General features: G+C 45.1%; 1 protein-coding gene across 1 annotated transcript in view; it reads right to left on the minus strand.

Annotated features, from left to right (window-relative positions):
* HK1 (hexokinase 1) overlaps positions 1-12840 on the minus strand; it is a 68191-nt gene that overhangs the window by 24407 nt on the left and 30944 nt on the right. Inside the window, exons 3-6 of the mRNA XM_063101765.1 lie at positions 12574-12722; positions 3986-4105; positions 788-883; positions 88-187 (exon numbers count right to left, since the gene is read on the minus strand). Of these exons, the coding sequence (XP_062957835.1) occupies positions 88-187; positions 788-883; positions 3986-4105; positions 12574-12722 (465 nt within the window). The remainder of the gene's footprint in view (positions 1-87; positions 188-787; positions 884-3985; positions 4106-12573; positions 12723-12840) is intronic.

Below are 12840 nucleotides of genomic sequence, written 5' to 3' on the forward strand. Positions count from 1 at the left end.
GGAAGCTGTGACCACACAAGACAGAGAGGGCAGTGCCTTCCCACAGTGTGGGCTGAATGAAGGAATGAACAAAGGGGTAGACGTTACCAATGATCAGGCCGACTTCACACTGCTGGTCGTCATAGCCACAGGTCATCATGGTCCCCACCGTGTCATTCACCACAGCTACAATGTTGGCGTGATAGTCCTGGGGAAAGATAATGGGTGTCACCATCCACTCACACACAATCCACCAACCCTCAGAGAGCCTAGCAGGGGAGCTCCAGTTTTCCTAACCTCCACTGTTCCTGCGGGTGGTGCTGTTTCATTACTGTTGGTGCTCAAGTTAATTGGATTAGAGTACAGTGATTACATTATGGAAACTGTACAGTCCCCTTAATTATCTGACTTAAGATTCTTTACGGAGTGGATTCTACTCATGGAGCCACATTCCTCCACAAACCACTGCATGAGATGCACATGCACGCTGCAAGGCACCTCTCTGCCCCTGTCCTAACCCTAGTACACTGCATCTGTGACAGCTACTCCCTGAACAGCCCAGAGCACCTCTGTCACAGGGAGGTGATCCCCTGCCCAGGCTTGGTTCCTTTGGGCAGCATTTCTGAGCGCTCAGCTTTGAACCACCCCCCACCCTCTGGGCTCTGGACCCTCACCTCTCCCCTGCCTGGGTCTTCAGACCACGGTGCTACTGCCCCCCAGGAAGGGCATTGGGCTGTTTTAGGATGCAACCTTCTCCCCACACCCCTGACCCCTGTGTAGCTAAGGTGGAGGGCCCAAGAGAAATTACCCCTCGCTTTTTGATGGCTTTGTTAAGCAGCGTGACCACATCTGCTCCTTCCACACCACTCGCTTTAAATCGCTTCGTCCAGGTGATCAGGATGCCCTGAAAAGGAGAGAAGATGGGTTTGGACAAGGGCTGAGAGGCCTCCAGCATCCCCAGGTCCCTGGGCGCACTGCTCTAGGACAGGGACAAAGCACAGGCCCAAAGGGGCTAAGTGGCTTCCTCCACATCACACTGGGGACGGAGCCAGACTCTGTTCCATCTCCTACTGCCCACATGATGGGTTTCACTGGGGACTACCATGGGGGGAGAAAACGTGCTCACAATATCCAGTTCACACCAGAATAAATCAACTGGCCACTGGTATAGTTGTGCCACGTAACAGGCAAATCTACCTGGATGTCAGCTGCATAGCCAGACATGCAGAATAAAAAGAGAGCAGGAGAAATCCCATTAGGATCTGATCACGTTCCCCCCTTTCCAACCAGACCTCGGCTTTTGCAGCCCCAAGGAAAATAAAAGCCAGAATCAAACTGGAAAGAGAAACAAAATGCTGGAATAATTCTTGGCTTGAGCTTTTAAGAGCCAGATCCTGGACATTTAAGGGATAGTGTTGACTATATATGATTTATACCTCTTCAAAGTGCTGGAACTTAACCCCCATGTGTAGGGGATGACTCCACTATTTATATGATCCCATATTTGTTTGCACATGAATAGAGAAGCATCAGGAAGGATAAACATCCATGGTGATCCACTTGAGAATGTGAATGGGTAGAAATTCTTCTTTTTGCTTTACAATTTTATCTTATTTCAATAGTTTTATATACTGCTTTTGTATTTTTTAAAAATAATCAAAGATACTAAAGAATAAAAATAATTGTTATACTTGGCTGTTTTTCTCTGAATGTGGAAAGTCACTATAAATGCAGGAGAGGTGGAGAGATTCACAGTCCAGCCCTGGATGCCTTCAAGAGATGACCCAGGGATGGGGATCCTGCCCACATGGGCCCTCATTCATGGTGACAGCCTTGCAGACTGGAGGACGCGCTGGAGATGATGAGCTCTTGGTGAGAATTTGTGGTTCTTTGCTCAGCAACAAGTGTGGCTAAGCCCAGACACTGTTTTCTTCCCCTCAACCCTCACTCCCCACAAAAAGCTTCAGAGCACATGGCTATGGGAAGAACGTGGGGTTGGAATCAGGAGACCTGGTCCTATTTCCATACCTTCTGCCCATTTCCTTGTGGGCAGCTCCCCTCACTCCTCGAGGTTCTCTTTGCTCAGCTAGAAAAAGGAGCTGGTCTAGATCTGGACAATCTTGAAGGTCTCAGCCAGCCGTGAGGAGTGTGCACAGGCCTCCTGGAGGGGTAAGTTAGTCTGTGATCCACTGGCACCCTGGCAGGCAGCCTGGCCCAGCCCAGGAAGTCCTCCCTGGACAGGAGTCAAGACTGGCAGATGGGGCGCCTACCTTTGATCTCCTTCTATGCCCACAGTGTCCCTCTCCCAGGCACATCTGCTCCACCCTGCCCGCTCTCCTGCCTGTGAGGACATGCCCTTGCTGCTCCTGTAAGACCTTCATCCCTGGAAGACTGCACCTTCCGGGGGATGGGCCAATCTGAAGGCCATTCTGTCCCAGGGCCTGGCCTAAAGCCGGCACAGGGATATCAGTCAGCAAGCAGCTGCTGGATGAGCGAGTGAGCAGCAGAGGAGCACAGTTCACTAACATCTCTCCGTTCCCGGGTCACCTCCTACCTCTCATGGGGAAGGGGAACCCAGACCCATCTCTCCCCAGGAGTATGACTGTCACGTCTCAGTTCTTGAAAGCCAAGAGACACTTAGTCCTGACGACAGGCTTTGCAAAAGGGTTTAGGAAAGACCCTGGAGGCCAAAGTGGTTTGAAAACCTTGGAGGTGCAGTGATGCCAGATACCAGAGAAAGCACATGTTAATCCACAGCAGATGGATAAAAGCCAAGACAGCAACTTCTCAGAGGCATTTAGACCTGTTGGAGGGTGGGGGGCCCTGGATGGGAGGTGGGGCCTGGGACTCTGGTCCAGGATCTGCCATTAACAAACCCTGTGGCCTTGGGGAGATCTCCATTCTCCATTTGGAAATGAGGAGCTTGGCCTGCTGGGCTCTGAATCCCCTTCTTTCTGATTCCATATATTACACAGATGTAAGGGCTCCAGCAGTATGAAGCAATGCCTGGGGAGGCCACCTACCCTACTGATAAAGGGGCCCAGGGAAGAAGCCTGCAAGTGTGGAGGGTGCCCCGTGCCCCAAACATTCCCATCCTGCAGCAAAGCAGGCTGATTATGAGCATGGGCTCTGCTGCTTCTTGGCTGGGTGACCTTGGGCAGGTTTTTAACCCCTGAGAGCCTCAGTTTCTTCATCTGTAAAGTGGGAATCATAAGCACTTAACTCACAGAGGTGTTTGAATATTACGTGAGTTAGCCGTGAGGTACATACTAGAACAGAGCCTGGCACCTGATGAGCCCTAATAATTTTAACTATCAGAACTCCTATTATGAGGAATATATTCAGAGGTGGTTGCATGTGTGTTTCTTTCTGTCTCTCCACGCAGAAAAGGAACAAGATTGCATCTATTTCTTTTGTATTCCTGCAAGTGCTCTGCGGTACAATGCTGTCACACAGCAGGTATGAGTCCATCCTTACTGAACAAATGAATGAATGAACCAACAACACACAGGAAGTGGGTGCAACAAGTCATCTGGGAGGTCAACAAGGGAGCCACGGGCCTCTCTGAGGCTGGAGCCGCTGACCAGCAGATGCTGTATAGAGGCGGCCCTGCCACCAGAGGGACGGGGCCCTGACCAGATTCACAGTAACCTGGATGGCTTCCAGGTAAATGCCACTCTGCAATTTTGGCAAAGCGTTTCCCCAACTCTCCATTGACATTAACCCTACCTACTTCTCTTCACCTGCTTGAGTTTAATAAACAGTCCTCTGTATCTGGTGGCCACAAATACCATGATTTTTCTCCAAAAATACATAAATAACTACAGGAATTTTTAAAATAAACACTACATCATGATCTCACATTCATTTCTGCAAATGTTTTTAAGAAATTCCAGGCATGCAGGACATCCTATAAGCAAATGGGAAAAGGAGAGGAAAAAAGGGGTTTGTTAGCTTTCCCACTCTGGGGTGTTCACGGAGCCCAATAATCCCAGAAAGTCCTTACCTCATCTATTTTGGACTGTTGGCAAGGGAAAGAAAATGTGAATCCCACAGGCAGTCTCTTGTCCTTGATATTCCTTTTCTCCATGAAGTCTCCCAGGCACTCAGCAACATGATCGAAAAGCTGGAGGAAGCACGAGAGAACAGTCGGGTGGGAGAAAGGGGACTTAGTGTTTCAGCGGAAAATGTACACGATCCCCTCCCACACACACAGAAAGGAGCACGGCTGCCTGTCCTCACAGTACCTGGAGGCCCTTCTGAACGAACACGCTTTGTGCGAGGGCAGAGAACTTAGAAAGGACTACCCCATGGGACAGCACGGCTCTTAGAAGGCATTTCAAAACCTTCAGATGGAAGTAGCCTCCCTGTGGTCACTATGATGTGTCATCTGGGTAGTAGGATGATTTAACAGTAACAGAAAATCAGCTTATCCCTCCATAACACACAGGCTATGGGTCTCCGTCAGCCACCCAGGTGGAGGGGCCTTCTGGCCCTTTCCCATGCAGCTTATTTCTTTCTTTCTTTTTTTTTTTTTTTTGTCTTTTTCGTGACCGGTACTCAGCCAGTGAGCACACCGGCCATTCCTATATAGGATCCGAACCCACGGCGGGAGCGTTGCTGCGCTCCCAGCGCCGCACTCTCCCGAGTGCGCCACAGGGTCGGCCCTCTGTAAATTCCATAAACTCCATGGGGAATTCCACAGCCTCTAGTCCACTGGAGTGATTTAACAATCTTCAGACTATCGTATTTTTATTTTTTACTGACATGTAAAGGGAATACAAAAAAAGTACATGCATCTTAAGTGTAAAGTTCACTGGATTCTCACGAGCTGCACCCACCCATGTCACTAGCACCCAGATCGGGAAACAGTGTTACCCGCATTCAGACTCTCCTTCATGCCCCTGCAGTCACTACCGCTGCCACCTGACTTCTAACACCCTCAATTAGTTCTGCCTGTTTGTCTACTGTATATAAATGGAAATGTACACTCTTCGGTGTCTGCATTCTTTCACCCTGCCTTATGTGTATGAGAGTCATCTGTGTTGTTGTGTGTCTTTGCGGACTGTGCATGCTCATCACTACACAATATTCCATGGGATGAATATACCACAATTTATTTACTGGATTGCAATCTAAGTTTGCCTGCTCTATAACACATTACCTACGATTTATTAGGTGCATACACATCTTAGGAATCCATCTTAGAAAGAGCCCAGAACACCGGTTCCCTAGTTTCTGCATGCATACTGCCAATGACGAGAGGCTTACCACCTCTAAGTAACCTTTTGAGATCTAATAACTCTCCTCATCTCTAAAATGCAACCAGACCTAAATATAATACTCCATATGTGTTCCAACCAGAAGAGAGCTTAGTAGAACTAAGAACCTTCCTTTTCTTTAGCTCTATACCTCTATTAATGCAACCCATGCATATATATGCTCTTTTGGCAGCCATGCCACAGTCTAGGTAACCTCCCTGTCTTTTTCACATGACCATCACACACATACAACAGAGCTCCTTGGAGCCCAGAAGAAGGCAGTGTTGGAAGGGTCAAACCACACAGTTAAACAGAGCAGTCCTAGCCCAAGCTCCCAGACATGGCCATCTGCCAGGAGGCTTTCCTTACAAGGGAGTCCATGAGAATAGGCCACTACTCATTATTGCCATTCCCATGTCTTCCCAATACCCTTGGCCCAGCTCCAAAGTCAGACTTTGCTGCCAGGGTAATGGAAAACCTAGTCAATTTTGACTTAGGAGCCTCTGTCCCTGAGTCACTCTTACTCAGGCTATAGTTGCAGCTGGCATCTCTGACAGAGGAGACACATGACCATGCTCCCTGGAGAAGCCCGGCTAAGCTTCCTGAGACCTACATTTCTGACTGATATAAACCCATTACTAAGTCTGCGCTTGCGCCCCATGCCGCCTGCACTCAGAGCTGCAGATTCCCCTATGGCATCAGGAGAGAAGGCAGGGGCAGAAGGAAGGCTGTGCAAGAAAAGTCAGGGAAGTACCTGGGAGAACTCAGGCTGTAGAAATGGATTCACATGCCTGGGGCCTGTAACGAGCTCCCGGATCCAGGACAAACACAACTCCCCAGAGTGCTCTTTAGGAAGGAAAGGTCATTTCTGAGGAATGCCCACATTCCAGGGGCTAAAAGCCTGCTCAAGGACACAAGAAGCTACCTTTGAGCTAACCTCTATGTCTGTTATCAACCAGGAAGGGAAGTTACTCACCCTCTTTGGACTCAAAATTTTTTAGTATCTAAAAAGACATCAACTGTTTCTTTCCTGACAATGTACTCATTATTTTAAAAATACATACACACAGACTCAGACCCTCTGACTGAAGATGTCAAGTAATGACTAAAATAAAAACTTAAACATTTATTATTCAAAATTCCCAAACTAAATCAGTGGTATTTTAACAATGTTGCATTTGTGCTTCTGAAATTATCAAAGTTTAAAACTGCATTCAGACTTTTGAGATATCTTGTGTGTGTATGTGGAGAGAGAAAGAGAGACAAGGACAAAGGACATACTTAACAATTGGGGAATCTGGATAAAGGGCATATACAGGAGCTCTTTGTACTTATCTTAAAACTTTTCTGTAAGTTTATGAAAATCAATAAATGTAATACATCATATCAATAGAATGAAAGAAAAAAACATGATCATCTCAATAGATGCAGAAAAAGAATTTGATAAAATTCCACATCCCTTCATGATAAAGACTCTCAACAAATTAGGTATAAAAGGAAAGTATCTTAAAACAATAAAGGCTATATATGACAAACCCACAGCTAACATCATACCGAATGGGGAAAAGCTGAAGGCTTTTCCCCTTAAGAACAGGAAAAAAACAAGGATGCCCACTCTCACCACTTTTATTCAACATAGTACTGGAAGTCCTAGCCAGAGCAATTAGCCAAGAGAAAGAAATAAAGGGCATCCAAATTGGAAAAGAGGAAGTCAAGTTGTCCTTGTTTGCATATGACATGATTATATAGAGAAACCTAAAGACTCTACCATAAAACTCCTAGACCTGATAAACAAATTCAGTAAAGTTGCAGGATACAAAATCAGCATATAAAAATCAGCATTTTTATACACCAACAACAAACTAGCAGAAAAAGAAATCAAGAAAGCTAGCCCATTTACAATAGCAACAAAAATAAAAAAAAAATACCTAGGAATAAATTTAACCAAGGTGGTGAGAGCTCTCTACACTGAAAACTACAAAACACTGATGAAAGAAATTAAAGAAGACACACAAAAATGGAAAGGCATCCCATGCCCATGGATTGGACAATCAATATAATTAAAATGACCATATTACCCAAAGCAGTCTACAGATTTAATGCAATCCCTATCATACTAACAATGACATAGTTCATGGAAATAGAAAAACAACTCAAAAATTTATATGGAACAACAAGGGACCCTGACTAGCTAAAGCAGTCCTGAGCAAAAAGAACAACATGGGTATATCACACTTCCTGGCTTTAAAATATACTACAAAGTGATAGTAATCAAAATAGCATGGTACTGGCACAAAAACAGATATAGAGACCAATGGAACAGAACAGAGAATTCAGAAATAAATCTACACACTTACAACCAACTCATTTTTGACAAAGGGGCCAAGAACATACAGTGGGGAAAAGACAGTTCTCTTCAATAAATGGTACTGGGAAAAGTGGAGATCCATATGCAGAAGAATGAAACTAGACCCCCTATCTCTCATCATCTACCAAAATCAACTCAAAATGGATTAAAGACTTAAATGTAAGACTCAAAACTATAAAACCTTCTAGAAGAAAACATAGGGAAATACTTCGGGACAAAGGTCTGTGTAGAGTATGCATAAAGCAAATGTACTTCACAGAGCCTGGTTTTCCAAAGCCTTGTAGTTTCAAACATTGACCTTGCAAAGGACAGGAAATTTTCCCCAGTCTATATAGTCTCTATTGTAAGATAAAGAATTGTAACACAACAAGGTTGCTGGCTCAAAGACAGACAGGTTACTAATTGATATGTAAAGATACTGGGAAATTGCTGTAAGAAGAGAATGTCTGCTAAAATCAAGCTTTTGTTAGTAGACTGACTTAAATGCATTATAGAATGTCACCTTACTGAATGTTACCAGCTTCTATTGTTAAACTTGTTAAACTGTACTTAGCAAAAACCCCACCTATGTTCTCTTCCTGTAACTTCCTGGTCTGGAAAATAAATGCAGGTAGAGAACCCCAATTCCTGTTTAATTTCCCAAATGGAAGGAATGCCTCCATCTTGAGGATTCCAGGAGATTAACCCCTTTTCAGGGCTTCTCACTGCTCAGAAAAGATGGGCTTTGAGTAATCTTTGGCAGCTCCGTCACCCAGGGGAAAAGGGGTGACAAATCCATGGGAGGCAAAGCAACAGGTCTGGGCAAAGACTTCATGAATAATAGTTCAGAAGCACAGGCAACAAAAGCAAAAATTAACAAATGGGATCAGGTCAAACTAAAAAGCTTCTGTACAGCAAAGGAAACAATCAACAGGGCAAAAGACAACCTATAGAATGGGAGAAAATATTTACAAACTATGCATCCAACAAGGGATTAATATCCAGAATATACAAAGAACTCAAAGAACTCAATAGTAAAAAAACAAATAATCTGATTTAAAAATGGGCAAAGGAACTGAATAGACATTTTTCAAATGAAGACATACAAAAGGCTTAACAGGCATATGAAAAAATGTTCAACATTACTGATCATCAGAGAAATGCAAATCAAAACCACAATGAGATATCATCTCACCCCAGTTAGAATGGCTATTAGAAAAAAGACAAAAAATAACAAATGCAGACGAGGATGTGGAGAAAGGGGAATGCTTATATATTGTTGGTGGGAATGTAAATTAGTATAGTCACTGTGAAAAACAGTATGGAGATTTCTCAAACAACTGCAGATAGAACTACCATATAATCTAGCAAACCTACTACTGGGTTTCCAGTAGTAGGATTTCCATTCAAGGGAATGGAAATCAACAAGTCGAAAGGATACCTGCACTCCCATGGCTCTACTGTCATGGCCCTATTCACAATAGCCAAGACTTGGAACCAACCTAAATGCCCTTCCATGGATTACTAGATAAAGAAAATGTGGTGTATATACCCAATGGAATACTACTTAGCCATAAAAAGAATGAGATTCTGCCATTTGCAGCAACATGGATGAGCTTGGAGATTATATTAAGTGAAATAAGCCAGGCACAGACAGAAAAATATCACATTATCACTCATATGTGGAAGCTAAAAAAGTTGATCTCATAGAAGTAAAGAGTAGAATAATGGTTCCTATAGATTGTTGGGGAGAAGGGAAAGGAGATGAGGAGAGGGTGGTCAGTGAATACAAAATATTAGAAAGAAAGGAAAAATGAGATCTAGGGTTCTATAACAATATAGAGAGACTACAGTTAACAAAATACTGTGTATCTTTGAATAGCTAGTCAAGATGATGTTGAATGTACCTAACACAAAGAGATGACAAATGTTTGAAGTGACAGATGTACTAAGTGCCCTGATATTATCAATGTACACAGTATGAATGTCCCCAAATATCTTTGTTTTGTTTTTTTTTTTTGGTGGCTGGCCAGTACAGGGATCTGAACCTTCAACCTTGGTGTTGCTAATACCATGCTCTAACCAACTGAGCTAACTGGCCAGCCCCAAATATCACATTGTATGACATAAATATATATAATTAGCATGGGTCAATTAAGAAATTTTAAAGAGAGAAAGAAAGAGAAATGGAGAGTAGAAAAGCGGTTACCAGAGGCAGGGAAAAAGCTGGGGGAGAGGAGGCATGGGGGGAAGGTTGGTAAACTGGTACAAAGTTACAGTTAGATTAGGACGAATAAGTTCTGGAGCCCTAGGGCAACAAACAGCTAATAATATTGCATTGCTTATTCAAGCGAGCCAGAAAAGAGGATCTTGAATGTTATAACCACAAAGAAATGATAAATGTTTAGGTGATAGACATGCTAACTATTCTGATTAGATGATTATACAATATATGCATGTATGGAAACAACAAACTGTACCCCATAAACATGTATAATGAAAAAAATTAAAATCTTTTAAAAAACTTTTCTATAAGTTTAATATTATTTCAAATAAAAGATTTAAAAATCTATTTAAAAACTCCCCCAGTTAACAAAACCTTTTTTAAAAACCAAAAATTTCCCATACCTTATGGAAGATGAGAATCCCCTAGACCACAACCCCAAGAATTCACCACTGTTCATAGTCTGTGAGTGTGAGTCGCTTCATAGGCAAAATGAGGACTCTGGTTTACCAGAATACTCCATAGGTCAAATAAGAGATCTCAGAAGGATGTGCCAACCAATACTTATTTCTAACCTAACACCAAACTTCTGGAGGAGAGGTTCCCTTTTCATCCCTGTTTTTCATCTTCCAACTCTCTCCCCTCATTCCTTGCACTATTCTCCTCACCCACAGCCCTCACATTCCCTCATCATCAAAAAATAATAGACAGGTAATAGATAGATAGGAGGTAAAATCCAGCCTAGGAGTTCCAAGTTGCTGTAACTGTAAATCTGGAGCCAGTTCTACCGCTTATGAGCTGTGTAACCCAGGGGGCTAATTATTAAACAGCTGAGCCTCAATTTTCCCACCTGTAACATGGGAATAAATAATAATACCTACTCTAGAGGGCTGTTGTGATGATAAAATGAGTTAATGCATATAAAGTGCTTATATCAGTGACTGGTACAGGACAAGTACGTCTGTAAGTATATGGTATAGTGATACTACGTTATTATCACCATCATCATCTTTTCAGACTGCTTAAAAGGGGCAGAGGAAGAAACAGAGACAGCAGGAAACAAAGTGATCCTAGAACCGAGAAAAGGGGAGGACAGGGACAGAGGCTGGAAGAGATGAAGGAAGTTGTGTGGTGGACACAGTGAGCACACACTTGTGGGGGGCTCCCCCTTAATTAAGAAACCTGTCCCTAAAAGGTCAGGCCAAAGCCCACAGGGAATGTTTGCAGCACAGGGTGAGAGTCCCAGTGGTGAAGGCACCAGGCTTAGGTGGCTCAACACAAGGACCACGGGGGAACAGTGACAAGCCGGTACTTGTTGCCAAATGGAAAGAGCAGGGTGCCAAACCCTGAGGCTGCTGGCCACCCACAAAAAGGAGCAACACAGTGGCCATCTGGGCACAGTTAGGAAACCTACCAGGTGGCAGCCTTCAGACACATACCAGATAAATGGGCCAGTTCCTGCAGCCCAGCTATGGAGAGGTGGTGGGGAACCTTCAGGCAAGGCCATCCAATGAGTGCATCAGCCATTTCAGTGGCTGATTGTAATGTGGCTCACCTGGCCCAGAGACAGCATCACCTTTAATGCTCAATGTGACGTGGTCTGAAAAGCTCTGAACCCAAACCCCAGAGAGCAGGTTAAAGGCCAGGATTAGACAGTGTCTCCTGGACAAAGGGCCGGGTGGCTTGTTACAGGTCTTCCCACATTAATTCAGGAACAAAGTGGAGTCAAGAGGAGAAGGCTCCTGGGTGTCATCTCAAAGCCCAGCCCAGAACAAATAGGTTCTCTGGAGAACTTAAGTCATGAACCTTGCCATGAACACACCCTCTCTAAAGCAAACATTGGTGAGCTCTGAATATGTAACCTGGACAACAGCCATGATTCAGGAGGCGAGCTACAGACACGAGGAGCCAGGACTTCTACAGGAGAGGAGAGGAATGGCCTGCTCGCCAGTGGGCTTAAGGCACCTGGAAATGACAGAAAATGGGAGAGGGCTGCCTAAACCCCAATCACAGGGTCCTCAGCGAGGTAGGGACCCACCACTCTCCGATATCAGATGGATGAGGGTGGGTGGATGAGCCCTTTCCGGACATGTCCACAGCCCCTCCACCACTGAAGGAAGGCAGCAGCCCTTCCAGGGGCAATCCTGGGGGGAGGCGGGGGGGCCTCAGGTACAAGTGTGAGTAAAGGGGACAATGATTTCCCAAGCAAAGCCCTGCTTTCTTTGCTTTCTGTGCCAAGGGCTTGTACAATGCTATTAAATCAGGTAGCAAGGAGCCCCAATTAACCCCGAGCTCTGAAGCCTAATTCCTGCCCGATGAGGCCACAACAATACCCTATGAGGTGAGGGCCTCTGGTGACCGAGTGAGGAGGCCAGTGACCTGGAGGAAGGGGCGTTTTCACCCAAGGGCTCTGCTAAACCTGTGCTGGGGAACCAAGCCCAGGACCTTAGGGGATGAGTCATTTACCCAGCAGAGCTGTGGGGCCTCACCCCTCACACCCTTCACCCTGTGAAATCCAAGCAGCCTGCTCCTACTCCACCAGTTTACCCATATGGTGGGCATATCTTCAGCATGATCCAGCCCCCACCTGGGTTGTACCATCCTTTCACCCAGGAGTCCTTTTCCGTGCACATTGATGATGGACTCCTTCCAGCACCCCCCTTCCAGGACCTCAGGACACCAGTGCTTTGAGGTCTGGTTCCAGGAGGTATCCCAGGGGATGCCAGCTTGATGGGGCTGGCCCCAAGGGAGTGGGGACCCACCTGGCTTCCACTGCCATGCATGATGTTCTCTGGGGTGTCATAAACCTCGGACTCCATGTGAACATTCTGGTTTTTCTCGTGATTCACTTGCACCCGTAGAATTCGAAAAGAAGATCCACCGAGATCCAGGGCAATGAAATCCCCCTTTTCTGTTTAGGGAGACAATGGGTATTGCATCAGATTCAAGTGTTGGGAGAAGGCCACATACCATGCCCACTTCCTGGCAGGGTCCAAGCCCAGTCTGCCTCCCTCTGCCACATGGCACTT

The sequence above is a fragment of the Cynocephalus volans genome, chromosome 7 (genome assembly GCF_027409185.1).
Source record: "Cynocephalus volans isolate mCynVol1 chromosome 7, mCynVol1.pri, whole genome shotgun sequence".
NCBI classification, from domain to species: domain Eukaryota; kingdom Metazoa; phylum Chordata; class Mammalia; order Dermoptera; family Cynocephalidae; genus Cynocephalus; species Cynocephalus volans.